Consider the following 21,624-nt stretch of genomic DNA (forward strand, 5'->3'; position numbering starts at 1 on the left):
GTAACATCTTATGCCTCAGACAAAACAACAAGGTAAGAGAACCTATGAAAGGTGGCAAAACCATTTACAGGTTTGAGAACATAAAAAAATGCAAACAGTAGAATACCTTTTCTTTTTTTCCACAGCAAGTTGCCTCAGCTTCTCTTTTCCAATATCATCTCTCATGGTACTGAAGTCCTTATTGTCATCAAGTAAAAGATTCTGTTGCCAGAAAACAATAAGTTCACCAATGTATTTTACGATTCTATAATACATCACAGTTCCAGATCTGATTGATAATTTATTTTTGTCCAAACATTTACAAACGTTACAACAGCCAGTTAGATTTAATGAATCTGAAGGATTTAAGAAAAAATGAACACCCACCCGCTTTTCAGTTGGCTTTCTGAATTTGACAGTATACCAGTATAAACACTTTTTCTTCACGGCCTAACCACCATGACAAACCTGGGCGACATTATTCCTTGGAAGCCTGAAATTTACATTACTTATTTATATTGCTTTCCCAAACAAACAAGTTTGTTCAGTTTACCTCCAAGTAATAATTTTCATTTTTTAAACTATGCAATTAACAGTTTTAATACTTGCCCTGGAAAATGTGAAGGACTCATTTAAATTTGAAATCAGATTTTATTTTTGAACGCACACCTCTTCCCTCCTACGATTATTTCTCCAGTTCATAATTAGTCCTCTGTCACATACATTATGCAATTAACTAGTTAAATCTCACAATACATTTAGACCAGCTACACATGCAAAGTAATTATCACACCCCATCCAGAACCAGCTACAAAAGTTACTGCTTGAAAACATGTAACAACTTTATAGCTGGTTTCTACCCAGCTTTAATTTGAATGCATGGTAGGGCCTTTACAGAATAGGGCAGGACACATCCATAAGTAAAGAACAAATATTGATTCATTGTTAGTAAGGACAGATCAACTAAGTAGCCTCTGAGGAGTGCTTGTCAAATGCTAGTAACAGGAACTGGATAAAAGTCTGTAGAGCTGAAACTATAGCAGTAGGCATGAGCTGAGAACAGATGGGAAAGGTCTCAGAGGATAAAAGGAAACTATTGCAGCAGGTACAAGATCATGGACAGGATAAGTAGGATCTCTACAGATGAAGGCATTAAGCTGGTGAAGAGATTAATACTTATTTGGCACCATTAGAGGCTGTAAAACCCAAGTTATTTTAATCATCATGTTCATTCCAAAATAATTTACCTTCACACCAATAATATCTCCATCTTTCAGATGATAGGGTGCTGAGTGTAGACTCTCCTGTTTTTTTTTTCTTTTTCTCTTTGAAATTTGCTGGGTCTGAAAAGAAGAAAAAAAAAAAAGCATCAGTGTTCACATGTCCAATACTCAAGATGGCTTTGATCTCTCAGGGAGATTCTTCAGCTGATCTTTGCTGGGGCTTCTCCTTCTAAAGGCATAAAATTCCTGGCATCAACTACCCTTAACAACTTAGGACTTACATTAAATATTCCCCCATATTTGTAATCTCTCTCCTCTTCACACACGTACTCTTCATACCTTTTTGACCTTAAGAACAATTACATGACACTGTATTTATAAGTGTATTTTTTTAAAGATCTTTAATTACAGGATATGTTTTATAGCAAGGTGAGAAATGACTTCATCTCATGTTATCCATACAGAACTTTACATAATTTCCACAATTCCAAACCTTGCAGCTATGGTCTGGAAAAAAAGAAAAAGCAAACCATGCCTCCAGGATGGTATACATTTGGTTATCTAAACCCCTTTGGAAACTACTGCTGAAAAGCAGTTCAAATAGCGGAATTTATTCAGATGAGCATGAATGCTCCAAATTTCTGTACAGTAAGGCTATAATAAGATCTTTACTTAAAAGTAAAGATGTAATATTGTATTAAATAAGTAACTTTAAAAAGAAAAGAATTTATTACAAAATGCCAACAGTTCCAACTTAGCAAAAAAGGAAAAAAAATTCCATCAGATAACTGAGGATGTGTTGTACATAATAAGATGCCAACTGAATTAGAATTAAGCATGGAATAACACGTATGTCTACAAAGCAGGGAAGCAGTTCAATCACACAAACAATTACTATAACATGATAGGTGGTAGATGTGTTTATTATGCAATCAATACGCATTATCTACCTCAAAAGGCTTTACTGTGCCCCTGGGAGACATTACATTTACAGCATAATTACAGGGTTAAGCATGTCATAAACTGCAATGTGCCACATGTTTAGCAAACTTGTTACCATAAAATTACAAGCCAGCCACAAAGATGTTGACCACATCTAATATAGCACATCTTTGGGACTATTTTGTACAGCATCTTAAGTTGAACACATGGCACAAGCTCACACACAGCAGCTGCTGCCACCTACCTGGAGGGCTGTGTCAGTGATGACAGCTATTGCCTAAAAAAGCCTCCCACTGCCACCACAGAGCTATGCCCAGCGCTCTGCAGTCAGCTGCTGGGTGGCAGTGGCACACAGCCATCCCCACCACCATTCTGTGCTGCACCACTGCTGCTGGCCTCACAGCTCCGAGCATGGCTCCACAGTGGCAGCAGGAGGTTTTGTATGCAGCAGCAGTCACTGCTGGCATGGGCAGCCACTGCTGAGTACCTGTGGGGCCGCCCGTGCCAGCGGTGACTGCCACTGAGTATAAAACCTCCCACTGCCGCCACAGAGACGTGCTCCAAGCTGTGTAGCCAGCAGCAGTGGTGCAGCACAGAATGGTGGTGGGGATGGCTGCGTGCTACCTGGCTACCACCACACTGCCGCTGCTGCCCGGCGGCTGGCTGCAAAGCCGCCCCCGCAGAGGGGCACCCCTGCCCTCACCCCCTGGATCTGCTCCCAGCTGTAGTGTGCCACCTGGGGCTAGCAGCACCCCCTGCTCCCTCAGCCCCCAACCATCTTCCCCATCCCTGCCCCACAGCCTTCAAGCTCCACTTACCTCAAGGATCCAGGGGCGAAGTTCATGGCTCTATGGTGGCAGCACTTGCCCGCAAAGCCCCCCGAAGCCTGCATGTAGCCGCCACCACCGTGCATCACTGCGGAGCCATGCAGCCAGTTGTGGGGCATGCCACTACATGCAAGCCCCCCGTTCCACCCCCCAGCCGGGTGGCACGTACGTGGCCCACACACAGTAGTTGCCACCACACTGCCACTGCTGCACCCTGCACCACTTGCCCACAAAGCCATGCAGTTGGCCATGGCACGGTAGCGAAGGGTACACTGGCAGAGTTGTGGTGGCAGCCTCCGTGTGTGAACCCCGTCAGGCGGGCCGGCATGTGTGCGACCCAGAGTGGCATCCCTGCCCTCACCCCCTGGCCCTGCTCCAGGGAGTGGGTACCAGGGCACACTTCCCCCCTTCTTAATCTACTCCACAGCACCTTCCCTTTCCCCTGCCCTGCCCCGCCCCTTCCCCTCCACACACACTTACTTGCTGGGGTGGGTGTCAGTGTCTGTCTGCATGTCTGTGGGTTTGGGGGGGCTATTGCAAGGGGGATCAGGAGGGCTGCTGAGACTGTGGGGGGGAGGGGGGAAGTGTGAGGCATCATCATCAGCGCTGGGGGAGAGCTGTGGGGGGGCCTTTAATTTTTATCATGGATTTTTGGTTTTTAAAAATCAGAGAATTTGCAAATTTTTAAATCAGAGAAAGCCAGGATCCCTGCTGATCAGGCTCTTAAAGAGTAAGCAGCACCATTCACTTTCCAAATCACCCTGATAGGAAATAGTCATGTATCCAAATATATATATTTGCTTCTTTTTTTATGTAAACAATAGCTACTGGGCAACTAAAATACTTTCCTAACTACCCGTGGCTTCTGTCTTTGTGGTCCAAAACAGCACGTCTATCATTACAAAACTTACCCAGCTAGATACTGGCATCCACTCAAACTTCTCAGGGAAGTATTTAGCAATTTCAATTTTATCCACCGGAAGAGAATAATGTGCAGCAAGTCGCTGCCTCAGTGCCAATGCTGTGCATTCCTTGGAGGTATCCCACAGCAAATCCACAGAGCAGTAATAATCCCTCTCCCCAGGTATGCACATCTGTACTCGAAGTAGTAAGTCACTGGGGCTGTGATCGGGGAAGAGGGGGAGGGGGAGAAAAAATAAAGATCTTGAGTCAAGCTTCCAGGACACTCCCAATTAGAAACTTTTAAAAACAGTTTTCAACCGGAAAACTAAATTAATTTGGATCTGAAATAAAAAGTCTCCTAACACACAATATTTCTGTCAGGATTGCAGCATCTAAAATGCTAGTTTAAGGACTGTGAGGTTGAGTTGCATCTTGTAATGCACAGCAACAGAATATAATCAATAGGTACTAGAGTACTTACCTAAGGCTCTCTTCTTTCTGTAAAGGTTCTATGCAAATTTCTGCTTTGCCTCCCAGTTTGTATTCACTGGGAAAGAAAGAAATAAGATTTATTAAGATCACACACACATTTTCATATTTTAAAACATGAACTGCAATTCACAAATCTGCTATTTAATTTTACTGGGGACACTATGCACACACTGCATTCCAACAAATCTGAAAAATAAGCACAACCCATAAACACTTGAAAGCAATCAGGAGACCTCAAGTTACTAAAATAAACCACCTAATTTATTATGGTTACTCAACTCACAAGATTGAAATTACCAGGAATGGGTTTTCTGTTAACATTTGACTGAACTGATTTATTTCTCCACCAATCCATCTCATGTAGCGTTGTAACAGACTGAAGGTTGAGCGTTCAATGAGAAACCTACTTGAGTTGTTGCTGGTTGTTTCGTAAAAGTTTGCCTGGGCGCTTACTTTCCACTGTCCAGGCTCTGAGAAACTCTGGTGATGGGACACTGAACTCCTGGAAGGATGGCAAGGTCATGGCCTGAAAAAGCAAACACCTCTTAAATAATTTTTAGCAGCCAGCCTTATTTCAAAAGCTTAGAAATGCCACATGGTGAGATCCAGTTGACTTATTCTCCATGCATTCTTTAAGTAATAAGCAACACAGAGAGAAAATTTAAGACAGACATATATTACTGTCCAGGTTATCTGACAAGTTGCCTCCCCAGTCTCTCTCAGTGTAAACACACAATTAGACATTCTTTGAAAAGTATTTTCAAAACACTCCTGTTTGTATTCTGGTTTTATAACTGAATTTAATTAGACTAAAGAAACTGATCCAGCCAAGCACTGAAAAAGCTTCCTTTACCCTTTTGCAAAGGTGGATCAAATGCACAGTATTTTTATTCCCAAGTGATTTCTCTCACGTTCATGTCACGTCACCTTCCACATGAGTAGGTCATAAGAGGCTTACTAAGGTTAAGACCAAGCTCCTCTGGTCTCACCTAAAATAGTGAGATTTAATATAGACCACAATTAAAGATATCACCTTTCCCCCATGCAGTGAATGGAACAATCAATTGGCTGAATAATGCATTTCTAGAATTGAATTTTTATTTTTTAAAGTGTATTATATTTTTTTCATTTTCAAAAAGGCCAGGATTGCTAAAACATCAGAATAATTATACAAATGCGCCTCAGATTCCAGCCAATGGAGCTAATCCCAGCACCTTCTCAAATGACATAACCAGGTCTTCTTAGTATCAAAAAGCATTTCTTTAGTTGTTGAATTCAACATATGAAAACACAAAAACTAATACAGGAACAATGTGGAAATGGAAAGTGGTTCTTTTGGTAGTGTTTGTAGAGGTGCAATTCTCTTTATCACTTTACAACAGCAAGAAAGTAGGCCTACAAGGCATAAGAATCAAATTTCAAATGAAATACAGCATGGCTTTTTGCAGCTGGGGACATGTGATAGATAGAATGGCAACTGCACTAAACAAAATACTAAGGAAATGCGTGAGCTACATGCTCATGTCACCTATTCGGGTACTTACCACTGAACATGGCATATAAGCAAATGCCATATCAGAATATACTGGAGACAAGGGAAAAGGAAATAAAAATATGTATTAATATAGCTTACTTCTAGAAAGAACAGTAGCACTGTGACATACAAAGGATGGCCACTAACCTGAATCTTCAGATCTGCCAAAGAAGCTTCTCCAGAGATTTCTACATCACCCATGTAACAAAGCCTCATGTCTGTTTGGATGTACGTTGAAGAAGCTTTAAATAGAACAGATATCATTAAAGCAAACTTAGTTCAACTCCTTTCCCCACCACCTATACAAAAGATAAATCTTTTGTCAATCTGGTGTTCAAATGCAGAGCTTTGCTATATAATCAAGCCAGTCAAGTGCATGGCCCTGTACTTCCTTAACCATCATCCTCAGGCATTTACATTTGATACACATTCTCCAATACATTTGGTTATATACAAAACTGGAAAGAGTGCAGCCTACTGTAATATTTCAAGTTTGACAGATTACTATGAGCCATAAGTGAAGACTTTGTAGAAACAATGCAAAAAATGCCGGAGGCACTGCTTAAACTAGTTACTTAAAACATGGAGTAGGTAAGCACTGTCTCCCATTTGCTTTAACAAAAATATTTTCTTTGAGAAATAGAAAAAAGGTCATGGAAAATGATAAAATAAAATGGCCCAGCCATTCAACTGCTGGATGTTAAAATCGGGTCCAAAACCAGAAAACAGGAATCCAACAATGTTCCAACATGAGGAAGAACCAGCACCAAACCTACAGGCTGGGGAACTCCCTTCCTGTCTGTGCAGAGGCTGAAAAGGATCTTGGAGTTATTATTGATGCAAAAATGAACATGGGCCTGTAGTGTGGGGAGGCAGTCAGGAAGGCCAACCACACCTTGTCATGCATCCACAGATGCATCTCGAGCAGGTCCAAGGAGGTGATCCTCCCCCTCTATGCGACACTGGTCAGGCCGCAGTTGGAGTACTGCGTCCAGTTCTGGGCACCGCACTTCAGGAGGGATGTGGACAGCATGGAGAGGGTCCAGAGGAGGGCCACTCGCATGATCAGTGACAGAAGGGCAGGCCCTATGAGGAGAGGCTACGGGACCTGAACCTGTTCAGCCTCCACAAGAGAAGGCTGAGGGGGGATCTAGTGGCCTGTTACAAACTAATCAGAGGGGACCAGCAGGCATTGGGGGAGTCCCTGTTCCCCCGAGCACTACCAAGAGTGACAAGAAATAATGGTCACAAGCTGGCAGAGGGTAGATTCAGACTAGATATCAGGAGGAGCTACTTCACTGTCAGGGCGGCTAGGATTTGGAACCAACTTCCAAGAGAAGTGGTGCTGGCTCCTACCCTGGGGTCTTTAAAAGGAAGCTGGATGAACACCTCGCTGGGGTCATTTGACCCCAGTACTCTTTCCTGCCACGGGAGGGGGTTGGACTTGATGATCTCCTCAGGTCCCTTCCAACCCTAGAAACTATGAAACATGGTATCCTCAGTGAAATTTTGTAACCGAAAAAATTCTATGAAGCTTGCTACAGCTGCATATCTTATATAGGTAAAAAGATGTGATGCTTGTTAGCAATATTAAGTTGGAAGTATAGAGTAGCAAGAACTATTGAAAGAAACTTTTGCCAATGCCTATGCACCTTCTTATACACCAAGCAAAAAATTCTAGAAGAAAAGTGAATCTTAGACATAGTGCAAGCCAGTAACAAGAGTGACACTGAAGAGATAAATCAAAAAGGAAAAAGGGATGTTGTTCTGCACAAGAAGTTCAGCACTGAGGGAAATTTTAGTTTAGAAGGAGCTTCAATAGAAGTTTGTTTTTTGGGGAAGTTGCACTGTTCCCTGGTTTTATTTCATTTCATCTCTGCCCGATTTGATTTCCCTACTTTAAGTTATTTTGTCTGATTTTAACTAGTTTTAAAAGAGCATATATTTTATATGGATGAAAACAATGTATGCATTACTATTAAAACCCATACCATAGTTGTGTCTCTCTCAACAGCTTATAGAGATTTAGACTCAAGAGGTTACATAAGAAATTAAAGTTTTCAGAAGACAACCAGGACTGAGAAAGCCCTATGCCCTTCAAGTAAAACTCCAGCAAGTACTGATGAAGGCAATCAGCTCTGCTCATGAAATTCTCAGAAACCTTCATGCCTAGACATTTATAACTAGAAACATAGGAAAGATCTTCCTGGATAATTTAGTCCAGTCTTCCACACTCACAGGCAGACCTTGCACATAGTCCCTTTCACAAAGTGATCATACTCACTTCCAGCTGAAGATACTTCCAAATCCCCTATTTTACAGGTCACGCCATTCACTTGGTTCTGAATAGGCTCTTGATGTCCATAGTAAATCAAAGGTTCATACCACCAGATGGGTACTTTCAGGAAACCCTGCAAAAAAAAGTGAGAGAAAAAAATGCTTAATATTCCACTTGTTATATGGAAAATGAGTGAAGTTCATTTGTGTTTCAACAGGAAGTGTTTAATTTTCCCTCCAAAATTTATCTGGGGTAAAAAGACTTGATTTATGATACCACCTTACATCACCTCACATTCTACCTGCGTCAAAACCACCTGAAAGGGTTGGTGAAGAAACACTAGCAAGTGTCTTCAGCGTAACAAACCAGTCCTATCACTAACACTCTATGTACTCCTGTGGCAGTGGACAGACAAAGAACTAGCTTGCTGAGGCTTAATTCACATAACGTGATGAAAAAGGATGAGATTTGACAAAGACCACATCTGGTCTTAAGATGAAGCGTTTCTATCTTTTGTGACAATGCTTTGCATTTTGGGAACCTAACCAGAGGCTACGTAGTCTCAGATGATCAGGAAGTGGTAGTAACTAGGATGAAATATCCCTTTTCACATTTAAGCAGGACTTTGCAACTACTTCTTTCAAACGTAGGCCTATTCCCTACATCTTTGTCATGGCAGAATTACAAAAAGCTCTACACAGCTTAAATGCATTTGAGAATAACCAGATACAAAATGTGGCCACACCTTCATTGAGAGATGTACTTCAATATGAGGTCTGAGATGTGAACTTGCTGTTTGTTGGCTTCCACATGGATTTTAGAGCCCGAAACGGGCAACAGCCTGCCTCACTTGGAGTCCACTTATCTCTAACTACATATTCCCCAAGGAGGGCGTCAAGTTTGGAATTCCTCCCACCCCTACTATAAGACCTGACCTATAAAGACAAGCAGCAAAAGTCATCCACTTCCAGGGTTTTTAGGAGAAAAGAACAGGGTAAAGGTTTGTGCTTTTGGAACAGTTCCTAAATCTAGGGGTGCACCAATAAGAGTTTTTTGGGCCAATACCAGTGGCCAATTTTTAATGAGCCATAAATCGGCTGATACTGATCCAATCGCCGATATGCAGCCCAGCAGTGTATAGAACAGCATCCAGCTGCTAAGTCTGTTGTGGGGAAGAGGCAATGGTGGGGGAGAGGGAAGGGGCGTTTGGAGAGCAGATTGAGGCCCCTGCAGCGAGGGAGGGAGTGGGGCTGAGGCAGAGGTAGCGGCATGCACAGGGCATTTGAAAGTCAGCCACATTATCAGCCACATCAGCCAAAAAGCCCCCGATTAACTGTCAATTTCCCCTATATCGATGCCGATCCGATATGGGACCGATGTATCAGTGCACCTCTACCTAAATCTTTAGGTTATTTTCCATTTGTTTTACATGCTAAGAGAATACCAATGAATTTAATTTAAATTTCTCACTGACGTAACAAAAAATATATGCAAATGTCCCGAGGCAGATTTGTCTGTAAGAGTCAAAAGAGTACATTCACTAAAAACGGTTCTAATGCTGAACTGAATAAACAGAACTATTTCAAAACTGAAAGTCAAATAAATGATTAACAGTATCCCCTAAAATAATTTTAGACTGAGTGAGAAATTCTGAAAGTAGTAAACCACTAAAAATAGCTCACCAAATGCTGCAGTCTGACTTTTACCTTTGGTGGAAGTTTCCCTTCAGTTATAACCAATGTATCGCCATTGCAGACATTGACCTCTTTCAAAGTGGCGTTCTGTGGGAGCAGAAAGCATGTTGTGTTTTATTAAGCAAGTTGGTTTTACTTTTGCAAAGCCTTTTTAAATGTGCATTGCTTACAACCATAGCACTTTGTTTTTCCATACAGGAGTGCACAAATGTTTTCTAAATTTCAGCCATTTTTTGCCAGCTCATCTGAACCAATGTAAAAATCTTCCCTACTGACCTGAATTTCAAGGATACCATTAGTGTGCACTAATGCTCTCTAGTTCTCATTTCCGATGAAGCGTACATTAACAAAAAATGCTCCCTGCTTTTCATCAGTGGAACTCAAACCTCTTGGTATGTATCAACCCAAGACTTCAAGAAAAAATTGTATGGAAGACACTTAACAGTAGCCAGTGAAAATAAAAAGACATACAGATATATGTACAGCACACTCTTGATACATCACCAAACTAAAGGACCGGTGGTCATTACCATACCACAGACCTAGAAGCACTATACATGCTTGTTCATATATAATGCCTCAAAAATAAAAAACAATGTTTTTTGTTTTTAAAGTAAAAATATAGGTCCTCTTACTTCCTCACTTAATGCCTCTCCAGCTTCATAGCACCAGTCAATCCTTCTCAAATGCCAGCTGTCACCTGCAAAATCAGAACAATGAAAATATTTACCAAAAATATGATTACAAAATATGTAAACATAGTTTTAGTAAGTTTCAATAATTCATACACTTCTCACAACACTTGTAAACTCTAAGAAATTATAAGGGACAACAAGTTTTAAAGAAATAAAATTAGCTTTAGGTGTTACTTTTCTCCAGTTCTCTGCAATGTTTTTGCTGTTTTCAAAATAACTGTCATATTTAGCCAATGAGAAGAGCATTTATAAGAACTGCCACTCCCACCTCTCCTAAAAAGGAGATAAGTGTGGAGAGGAAACAGAACTGCCAGATTTACAAAATACTGTCAAACATGGAGAAAACAACAACAAAAAAAAGCAACAGAGAAAAAAAGGTTTCCACTGTGAAAATTTTAAAATGTTATTGTAGGTAAGTTTGTTCTACACACACACACACACACACTTAAGTTTTTTAAAGTGACAGATTTGATGATATAAAAATTATGGCCTCCAAGATCTGAAGAATTTATGCTAGATGGTGTCAGCATACAGTAGTTCTGTTACCATAATATGTTAATTATTACTCTTGAATCAAAAGAGGGTATGACTACAAAAATCAAGGGTGATCTTTGTCCTATTTAGATAAGAGTACAAAGTATGCATTCGATTTAAGAGTAGTCACACAAAGGCTGAACTTTATCAGAGTGAGATTGTAAGAAAGGGCTGGGCAATAGGGCTGCATGAAATGGCACCGTTCCATTTCAACTTGCGTTTTGATGGAACAGCGTTTCGTTTTGAATTTCGTTTCAGTTTGAAACTGCTGTTCCGTTTTGTCAAAACAGTTTTGCTGTTTTGCCCATAGGCTATTATGGGGAAGCTCGAAACAGCCTATAACTTTGTCCTTTCCGGCCTGATTTGATTGAAACTTGCAGGAATAGTAGCCCCTTGTGAGGGCATGAGGCTTGCCAAGTTTCAAGGAGACAGGTGCAGAGGTTTCAGGGAAGCTGCACCTCAAAGTCTCAAAAGCAAAAAACTTGCGTCACGTGTGTGTGTTAAGCCACAGCCGAGTCAAAACTGCAGGCTTGCTAGGCCCCGCTGAGGCAACGAAGCCCAAGTTTCAAGGAGATAGGTGCAGGGGCTTGGGGGAAACTGCACCTCAAGCTGGGGACAAGCAAAACTCGTGACATGGGTGACACTGCGTGTTAAAGCGCAGCAGGGTGAAAGCTGCAGGCCTGCTAGCCCCTGCTGAGGCCATGAAGCCTGCCAGCTTTCAAGGACATAGGTGCAGGGGCTTCTGGGGCCCTGCACCTCTGCCTGCTGACAGGCAAAAACTCATGACATGGGTGCTTGTGGAACTATGTCCGTCTTGGGGCACAGGACAGTGAAAACTGCAGGTCTGCTATGCCCTGCTGCGGCCACGAAGTCCGACAGCTGTTAAGGAGATAGGTGCAGGGGAAATCTGGGTTCTGGGACCCTGCACCTCTGGCTGCTGACAGGCAAAACTCATGACATGGGTGGGTGACACTGTGTGTATGTTAAGGTGCGCCCTCACTCCACTGACACCAAGGCAGAAAGCAGAGCAATTCAAACATTGCTTCCTTTTATGCAGTTTTTCTATCCCTCCCCTAGAACACTGTGATTGGAAGGGACCTCAGAGAAGGATGACTGACAGTCACTGGCCAGCTACATAGTCAATAGTGAGAGCACTCCTTCCCCCACCTTCCCCCCTCCCTCTCCTTACTTAAGTTTCTGTTTCCCTTCAGGCAAGCCCAGCTTGAGTTTTGAAACTCAAAACATTTTGAAAATTTCAAAACAATTCAACTTGCCTCATTTTGTTTTGATTTTGCTGTTTTGAACTCAAAATGAGGTGAAACAGCATCGAAAAGAAGCTGCCAGAGAAATTTCGCACAGTCCTACTGAGCAACCCCTGGACACATGCTAGAGCATGGCATGTGAAGGCACTTCGATTGGCACTCGCACCTTAGGGAAGGGGCTAGGGCTGTGCTGCCAAAACAAGGATTGGACCCCTGGCAGTTGCCCCGCCATCTGCCCCTGGCACACCAACATCTTCCAAGTGGAGGTTGCAGGTGTTTTTGGCACTCTGCCCAAAAACAATGCCCACCCCTGTTGTGTGGCTTCTTTCATTCTACACCTCACTCCTGTAACTGCCCAGCAATTCTCAGCCATTTATCAATTCAGACTGCAATTATTTTTAGGCTGTTACACAGCCATGAAGAGTTTAAGGCTGCTGCTGGCCCCAGGCGGCAGTACTAAAAATATCCTTAGAACATACAGACAACTAACCTGGTAACCCAGATTTCTCCAGCATTAAGTTTAGGCACTGAAAGAAAAAAAAAAAATCAAAACAAAACATGGTGAAAATTTCCTCATGGGCAACTGCTTTGTTTACAAAACTAATCTGGTTCTTTGCTAGCGACTGGGACAGCACAATTATGTTATTAAGACTAACTGCTTGTAAAGTCTCTTCTGAGCTTTTCAAATATAAGAACGGTCTTCATTTAATGGAAAATGAGACATCTTAATTTACTCTGCCTTTCTAGGCAGCCCAAGCAATGGCCCCTTCCACACAATGAGGGGCCACAGATATGATGGCGCCTGGGCCAGGTGGGACCAAGGACTTTCCTTGGTCTGTGGCAGGTCCCTTGGTCCCACCTGGCCCAGGCACCATCATATCTGTGGTGTGTCCCACTGCCCCGAGGCACACACCAGGTATGGGGCAGTTCCACAGTTGGACTGCCTTTCTAGGCAGCCCAAGCAATGGCCCCTTCCAGCTACTGCTGACCCCAGGCCTGTGATACTCGTGGGGACTTTTGCACACAGGCCCAATCCTGGCCCACCTTGTGCCCACTCTGGATTTGACCCAGTGGAGCAGACCAACTGGAACCTGCGCACCTAGCTCTGACCCTGGCCCACACCACACTAGCTCCAGACTCACCTCGCCCACACTGAGCAACAGCAGCAGCAGTGGCAGCAGCCAGGCTGAAGTGGGGGAAAGGACTGTTGGGTCCTTCTTGATCCAGCTGCCCAGAGTCCATGCCTAGGCTGTCTTGGTGCTCCTCTGCACTACCACTGTTGCCTCGCTGGGTAGTCTGGAGGCAAGGGTGACAGTGGTGGACAGGAGGTGCACGGCAGCCCAGGCATGGGCAGCTGCAGCAGGAAGGGCCCAGCGGCAGTGAAGGGAAGGGGCAGCTTTTCCCTCACACGGAGCAGCAGCTTCTGCCTGGCCACTGCCACTGCTCAGTGAGGGCAGGTGGTCCGCAGCAGGTGCAGGATGGGGCTTTACATATTGGTTCTGGCCGGTCTGCTCCAGCCAAGGCAGGTCCAGAGTGGGGCAGCTCAGGGCTGGGGCTGTGCACTGTTGGCAGTGGTGGGGAGGAACCGCAGGGCATGCGGGCCCCGGGTTTTTGTGGGGGAAGGAGAGAGGGGGAAGCTGACCAGCCCACAGCAGCTCCCCAGAACTGTCTATGTGGCCCATGGGCTCAAATAATTCCCTGCCCCCAAGTCAGAGACTAAATAGCTCAAGCAGATATGAGCTTACATAGGCCACAAATTACTTCATCAAATCCCCTAACTTTTCTCCAACTTCAAACAAATATAGCTAGCCACCTTTCTGTTTGTGTGTAGCCTGTCAGAAAAATAGATCTGTACTGTCAGTTTGCCACTCTACTGAAGTGACTTCTGCTTTATGAAGCTGACATTGTCCTTTTCTCCCAAACTTTTCTTTTTCTAAAATATAAAGCCAGTGATTTAAAGGCTCAGCCCCCTGCCCTAATTATTTTTAGACTGCAACTATAACAGTCAAAGTGGTTCTGTGCTAGGGGTTTGTGCCCGTGGCAGAAGCAAAGCTTGTTTCTTTTTCCTTCCCCAACAATGCCAAATATATGACATCCCCAACCTTTACTGATCCATTTATATCCATTCAAAATGCTGCTTTTAAAAAAGTGTTCTTTTTTGTCTGTCAACATGTCATCTCTTTCTTTGAATCCACAAACTAACTTTCCTTCCCCAACCTCAAAAATAAGCTAGTCACCTCCATTCCAAGGCCCTTCCCAGCCTACTGCCTCTAATTCACTATCAGAATACTGATACTGGTTCATGGAGGCCAGGCTATACTAGCCACTTTGGAGTTTCAAGTAAGCGCTTTTGTGTTTTCTCCCTTACTGACCCTCATACTCTTGGGAAGAGCTGCAAGACTACCTCATAAGTACGAACCTGCTCAAAACACAGTTTTGCAATTTTCACAGAAACCATGAAAAACAGCAGTCTCCATGAAAAATGGCATTGGTTGACAGTTCCCAGGAAATCAAACAAAAAAAACTTCATAAAAATAAAATGCTGGCTCCCCAGTGAGAGCCAGTGGTCCTTGCTGCAGCTGCAGCCCAGACATACAGCCTGCTTAGGGTGAAGTGCCAGCTGCCAGGGTGGCACAAAAGGCAGCAGCTGCCCCCTTGTGCCAATCAGCACTGAAAAGTGGGGCCACTGCAAAATGCCCATGAAATCACCTCTGTGCACTGTAAGCAGGCTGTGAAAACTGCTCTCTCTCACTGTAAGTTAGGTAGGTTCCTACCCATATAAATATCTCCAGGGCTATCTCACTTTCCTCCTCCAAATCCCTCCTTTAAACTCTTGCTTGCCATGATGCCCACAAAAAAGCCTAAGTTCTTGAGTGTTAGAATCATAGAAAATTAGGATTGGATGGAACCTCAGGAGGTCACATCTAGTTCAACCCCCTGCTCAAAGCAGGACCATCCCCAACTGGATCATCCCAGCCAAGGCTTTGCCTAACTAGATCTTGACAACCTCCAAGGATGGAGATTCCACCACCTCTCTGGGTAACCTGTTCCAGTGCTTCACCACCATCCTAGTGAGAAAATTCTTTCTAATATGCAACCTAAACTTCCCTTGCTGAACTTGAGACCATTGCTCCTTGTTCTGCAATCTGCCACAACCGAGAACAATCTAGCTCGATCTTCTTTCGAACCCCACTTAGGTAGCTGAAGGCTGCTATTTAATCCCACCTCAGTCATCTCTTCTCTAGACTAAATAAGCCCAGTTCCCTCAGCCTCTCCTTGGAAGTCATGTGTCCCAGCCCTCTCACCATTTTTGTTGCCCTCTGCTGGACTCTCTCCAATTGGTCCACATCCTCTCTGTAGTGGGGGACCCAAAACTGTTCTCTAGATTTGGCCTCACCATTGCTGAATAAAAGGGGAATAATCACTTCCCTTGACTACTGGCAACACACCTACCAATGCACACCAGTATGCCCTTAGTCTTCTCTGCAACAAGGGCACACCGCTGGCTCATATTCAACTAATTGTCCACTGTAACCACCAGGTCTTTTTCTGCAGAGCTGCTGCCCAGCCAGTCAGCCTGTACTGGTGCATGGGACTGTTTTGTCCTAAGTGCAGGACTTTGCACTTGTCTTTGCTGAACCTCAAGTGCTGACCAGGGGTTGGTGACCACCCGCAGGCACCACTGGCAGCGTCCAGCAGCGATCTGTGACCACCTGCAGGTGCCATCGGCAGTGCTGGCGGCATGGGGTGGGGGGAGGGGCAAGCAGCAACTGCCTGCAGGTGCCACTGGCAGCATTGGCCAATTGCAAGGGGTTTACGTGCACCCAAGTGCACCCCCTATGTGTTGCCAATAGCCCAAGCAATGAAGGAAAGGAACTTATGTACTCACCTCTTTCACAGTGGCAGTCTCTTCAACAACTATCTCCATTTCTGGGACTGCCTGTAGATCATTTCCAATAACAAAATACAAGAAGAGCTTTTGTTAAGGAAAAAAGAAAAGAAAATTATTAGATGCATCAGTCACCAAGCTGTGGAACATTATTGTGCATTTAGATACAAACCCAATGTATTCTTATAACCTTATTTTGGAGCTGAAGGATGAGACAGTCTACTTTAGATCAAGTACAAATAAGGAGAGTCTATCATAGCTGCTTATCTAAACCTTTAGATCATGTATTTCTGTTGATCCAAGATAAACAGATAATTAGAGTTGTGTTGATTTTAATCTCAGATAAATAGATTGTGTATTTAACGTTATCAACAGAATTATCTTTTCCACCTCAGCCCACCCATGAATACAAAACAGCATTCTGAAACACTTTGGTACGTTACACTTTGCAAGACATAACTTGACTTTGAAAGTAATACATTTTGAAATAAGGAGAGATGCTGGACTAGTAACAGAAGCCCGCTTCACTAGTATCAGAAGCAGACTGGCCAAGTTTGCCAATGACTCCAAACTTTGGGGTAAAGCGTCCACACGTGAGGATAGGATGGTGATCCAGGTTGACCTAGAGAGGCCCAGAAAGTGGGTGAATGAAAACCTGATGGTGTTCAACACCAAAAAATACCAGGTACTACACCTTGGGGGAAAAAAACCCCGCAGCACGCTTATAAGCTTGGCAGTGCTACACCTGCTAGCACCACAGCCAAAAGGGACTTGGGGGTCAGGAAATGCGATGTCACAGCTAATAAAGCAAGCAAAACTCTGGCTTGCATCCACAGATGCTTCTCATGCAAATCCCAGGATGTCATCCTCCCGCTGTACTTGGCCTTAGTGAGGTCGCAACTGGAGTACTGCATCCAATTCTGGGCTCCACAATTCAAAAAGGAGGTGGAGAAGCTTGAGCGAGTCCAGAGGGGAGCCACGCTTATGATCAGAGGGCAGGAGAACAGGCCCTATGATGAGAGGCTGAGAGCTACAGGACTCTTCAGCCTGGAACAGTGCAGGCTCAGGGGGGATCTGGTGGTTGCCTATAAGTACATAAGGGGTGTACATCAGGATCTTGGGGAATGCCTGTTCACCAGAGCACCTCAAGGGATGACAAGGTCAAACAGTCACAAAAGCCTCCCAAACCTCCCATTTCAGGCTGGACACAAAGAAGAACTTCTTTGCTATCTGAGCCCCCAAGGCCTGAAACAGACTGCCTCCAGAGGTGGTACAAGCACCTACTCTGGACTCCTTTAAGAGGCATTTGGACATTTATCTTGCTGGGATCTTTCTGACCCTAGCTGTCTTCCTGCCCCTGGGGCAGGGGGATGGACTCGATGATCTTCCGAGGTCCCTTTCAGCCCTAATGTCTATGAAATAACTGAAGCTCGTAGGTTTTCAAAACAGAAATACACTACCTCTCATCAATGAACACATCTCTATTTGCATACCATGCTATGGCAAGAAGAAAACAAAGAAGTAGCCATGTAAATGCAAATCACAAATAAGCTTTGTTTTGTTTAGCATTCTTAAGGTTTTACCTGAGTGGAAGTTGGAGCTTTTCCATGGCACAGTCCCAGCAAGCTTCCCATCTTCAGCTCTGCTTCTTTGACAGTGTAATCCTCTGGCACTTCAGGGAGAAAAGAACAGGAAAAAGCACCATAAGAAAAGTTTCATTCCATAAAGTATTAGAGCTGTTGGCCTGTTCATTAAAAAGGTGACCAAAATGTACAGGTTTCCCTTGCTTAATGCTGTACTTGCATTCCTGGAAAACAGCACGTAAGTCGAATTAGCATAAAGGGAAACACACTTTAGAAGGTAACAAATAGGGATATGTTCCAAGACCTCGACTGTACTGACCCCCAAACTCATTTCTACCACTTTTACAAGACAATTTTGGTACTTACCAACAGCAAACAGCACACACAAGCACAGGGCATTATCATAATGCAGATGGCAACTGCAGAAATGTGTGTGACAGATGAGCAAGGAGCACAGATCCGCACAGGAGACTATATTTTGGTGTGTGTCACTCCCACAATGCACTGCACAAAGCAGCTGACTAGGGGCTTCCACCACGCCAATTGCATAAGAGTGAATTTACCTTGCATATAACAATTTTTTGGTATAAAAAGGCTCATCGCATATTCGCACATACAGAACCCACATAAAGCGAAGGAAACCTGTACAGTGATAGATTCTGATAACTGCATTTTCACAGTAGTGCAATTTGTTTGATTTAAAAAACAAGTAAACTGTCATTAAGGCAGGGATGAACCATATTTAATAGAGATGCACCGATATAATAAAAAATTGATTGCATCAGAAATTGTCCTGATATGGCCAATAAATGCATGTGTACATGTCCAGCCACAGCGCAGCATGTAGGCAGCAAGGAGCATAGCCTGACAGCATGGAGAGCTGCGTGCAGCTGGTAAGTCTGATGTGGTAGAAAGGGAGGGGGGAAGGAAGGGGATGGGGGGGCAGATCAAGGCCCCTGCAGCGACGGAGTGAGTGGGGCAGGGGCTGGGGCAGGTGCTGCCCAGCCGGGGTGAGGTGGCATAAGGCAGGGCGTGGGAGGGAGTCACAGCTCGTCTAGTGGGTGTGAGGTGGCAGCTTCTGCTGCTGCATGCATGCACAGGAGGGCATGGGGGTGTGTGCCCTGGGTCTGCACAGGGAAGGGGTGGGGGGTTGCAGCTGTGGGCTGGGGCCAGGCTCTTCCCAGCGTGTGGGGGCTGCGCTCAGGGCTGTGCTTGGGGTGGGTGGTGGCAGTGCTGGAAGGGGGCTATGGAGGGACTACAGCAAAATATGGGGTTGCTGCAGCCTCCACCATAACCTCCCACTCCCAAGCACAGCTCCCATGTACCTGGAGCACAGCCCCACAGCTCAAAGCACAGCCCCAATGTTCTGGGAAGAGCCTGGCTCCAGCCGACAGTTGCAGTTCCACCCTCACCCCATGCCCTTCCAGGGTGTGCATAGCAGCGGAAGCTGCCCCACATGGACAAACCATAGCTCTGTCCTGTACCTCGCCCTGGCTGGGTAGCGCCTACCTCAGCTCCTGTCCCACTCCCTCCCTCACTGCAAGGGCCTTGATCTGCCCCCCATATCCCTTCCCTTTGGTTGGGAGGGAATCTTACCCTCCCACGCTTACCGGGCCTCTCCCATCACGTGGCATGCTGGCTCAACGCAGAGCGGGACCGGGGGGCGGGGTGGGTCGTGTTTATCCAGACCAACAACTGGTACATACCATTGACTAGTTCCTCTCCTCTCAAGCACCAGAAATCCAGCACACAGTTCAAAGTATATCATGCCATACTGGAGCTAAAAGTTCCTTCACAATGCTAACAAGCATATTAGGTTCTGTGATTTGTTTCTCTCAAAACAGTTCTGGACTGAACAGCTTTCACTACATTATTCACGTTCCATTCTGTTCTAAAATGATGTGCTGTGTCTCAATATACTTCAAAGATTATCATTTAATTTGTAGTGTTCTAATAATATTGTAAAGCCACAGATAGGGGCTGTACAAGTTTGCAAGAAACGTTACAAGTAAAAGGGACAATGCACTCACATGTTTTCAGTGAGATTAAAAAACTTCAGCTCATGTATGCACCTTTTTGAACGCATTCTAACAGTTCCATGCAAAAAGCTACTCAGTAGCTTTTGTTACTTTCTGCAAAGATCCAGCATGAGCTCTTGGCCAATAAGCAACTGGAAGAACCATATGAAATATTACTGAATTCAGATGCAAGCAAATCACACTTGAATGTTTAGATTTAACTACTAGCCTGGCACTGATAAACAAATAGACATCAATACTGGAAAAAAATAATTCATTTAAACTAAGTCTGGAAACACTATCCATGGATTCACAGGACACCCCAGATACGTAAAAACTCCTAAACAAGGAAAAGGAAAGCTAGGAATCTTTTATTTCAGCTTTATTTAGACTTTGACAAAGTCCTACTTTCAGTTCTAGAAATACCTACCTGGAGACAGAAGCTTCCCATTTCTGTTAATAGGTCTGAGACAGATATCATTCGCTGTAATGGGAGAAAATGGGCAAAGGTGAACTACTAAACAGATTAAATCAGTGGAAGTTTAGTTCAGTTATACAGATTGGGAGAAGATGAAAAATTACAAAAAACTGAATTGGCTAAACTAGTAAAAGGCCTCTCGCTATGCAGAACTCCTTGTCTCTTTGATGCAACTCTTGTGTATTTTCCACAGATCAAGAAAAATGTGTCTAGTCTCTTTTTCCTGGGATGGAACACTTCTCCCCCCGGGCAATAATAGCTTGATTACTGTAGCCAGCTGTTTTCAGCTTCAAGTAAAATTTCTATAAACATACTGGAAGAAGCTCCAACAGAAAAAATATGGAGGCAATTTATCAGTTTTGAGACTACTTCATAATTTGCAATATAATTTAAGTTTTTTAACAAGATGAAAACAGGCCAAAATGGCTTTCAAGAAAAGCGAGTCTATGGATGCATGCAAGAGCTTCCTAGAACATTTTGTAACTGCAATCTGTTTGGTACAGGATGATATTTTTAGCTAGGGAGCGTTGTTTTATTCTAAACTAGAAGCAGGTGAAAAACATTACATCCTATAGAGAAAAAATTTAAAACCTTAACAGCATAGAATTCATCTCCTTTCCATAAAATACGAAACCTCCAACGATATAGGAAAGACTTGTATCTAAGAATAAAATAAATTAATCAATTTACCTAACTGCTCCTCTAATTGCAACTCCCGCATTGCTGTAATTTTGATATCTGACATCACCTAAGAGAGAGATATTATTAGTGCCTGTAATATAATACACTGTGTGACTATCAGAATAGAAAAGGCCTATATATACACTTATACATATGGTTTTCAAATGATAATCTAAAAAGAAAAATTTTACTCTTTCCTTGAAATGTGTACTCATTTGGATTGTTCTGTAATCATTTACAAAACTGAGAAAGCATCTCTAACAGATTACCAATTTACATAGAAACAGTGAGATCTCCAAAACCACCAATCCAAAGCAAAGCAAACAGAAAAAAAATTGGATTTATCAACAGACTAAAGACTAAGTTAAAAAAGCACCAACCAAAAGACTGGAAAATATAAAGGCCTCAAAAAAAAGTTCTTATACAAACTTTCTACAGTTGACTTCAGCAGGGATTAGTCTATTTTAGATTGTTTGGCATTATATTTTTTTGTACTATACTGACAGCATCTTATATAAGCCATCACAAATGACTGCAAACCTACTTCCTTTTCATATAAAAGTAGCAAACTTTTTGAAGACTCCCAAGGTGAAATCCTTACTCTTACAAGTC

The 21,624-nt window shown here is 43.5% G+C and overlaps 1 protein-coding gene across 1 annotated transcript in view; it reads right to left on the reverse strand.

Moving 5' to 3' along the window:
- USP40 (ubiquitin specific peptidase 40) overlaps positions 1–21,624 on the reverse strand; it is a 48,776-nt gene that overhangs the window by 2,373 nt on the left and 24,779 nt on the right. Inside the window, exons 18-31 of the mRNA XM_019553922.1 lie at positions 21,022–21,079; positions 20,284–20,337; positions 17,836–17,924; positions 16,253–16,339; positions 12,854–12,890; positions 10,508–10,572; positions 9,885–9,959; positions 8,185–8,311; positions 6,048–6,142; positions 4,774–4,892; positions 4,356–4,421; positions 3,883–4,093; positions 1,227–1,322; positions 107–201 (exon numbers count right to left, since the gene is read on the reverse strand). Of these exons, the coding sequence (XP_019409467.1) occupies positions 107–201; positions 1,227–1,322; positions 3,883–4,093; positions 4,356–4,421; positions 4,774–4,892; positions 6,048–6,142; positions 8,185–8,311; positions 9,885–9,959; positions 10,508–10,572; positions 12,854–12,890; positions 16,253–16,339; positions 17,836–17,924; positions 20,284–20,337; positions 21,022–21,079 (1,274 nt within the window). The remainder of the gene's footprint in view (positions 1–106; positions 202–1,226; positions 1,323–3,882; positions 4,094–4,355; positions 4,422–4,773; positions 4,893–6,047; positions 6,143–8,184; positions 8,312–9,884; positions 9,960–10,507; positions 10,573–12,853; positions 12,891–16,252; positions 16,340–17,835; positions 17,925–20,283; positions 20,338–21,021; positions 21,080–21,624) is intronic.

The sequence above is a fragment of the Crocodylus porosus genome, unplaced genomic scaffold, assembly GCF_001723895.1.
Source record: "Crocodylus porosus isolate Cpor-Errol unplaced genomic scaffold, CroPor_comp1, whole genome shotgun sequence".
Classification (NCBI taxonomy): Eukaryota; Metazoa; Chordata; order Crocodylia; family Crocodylidae; genus Crocodylus; species Crocodylus porosus.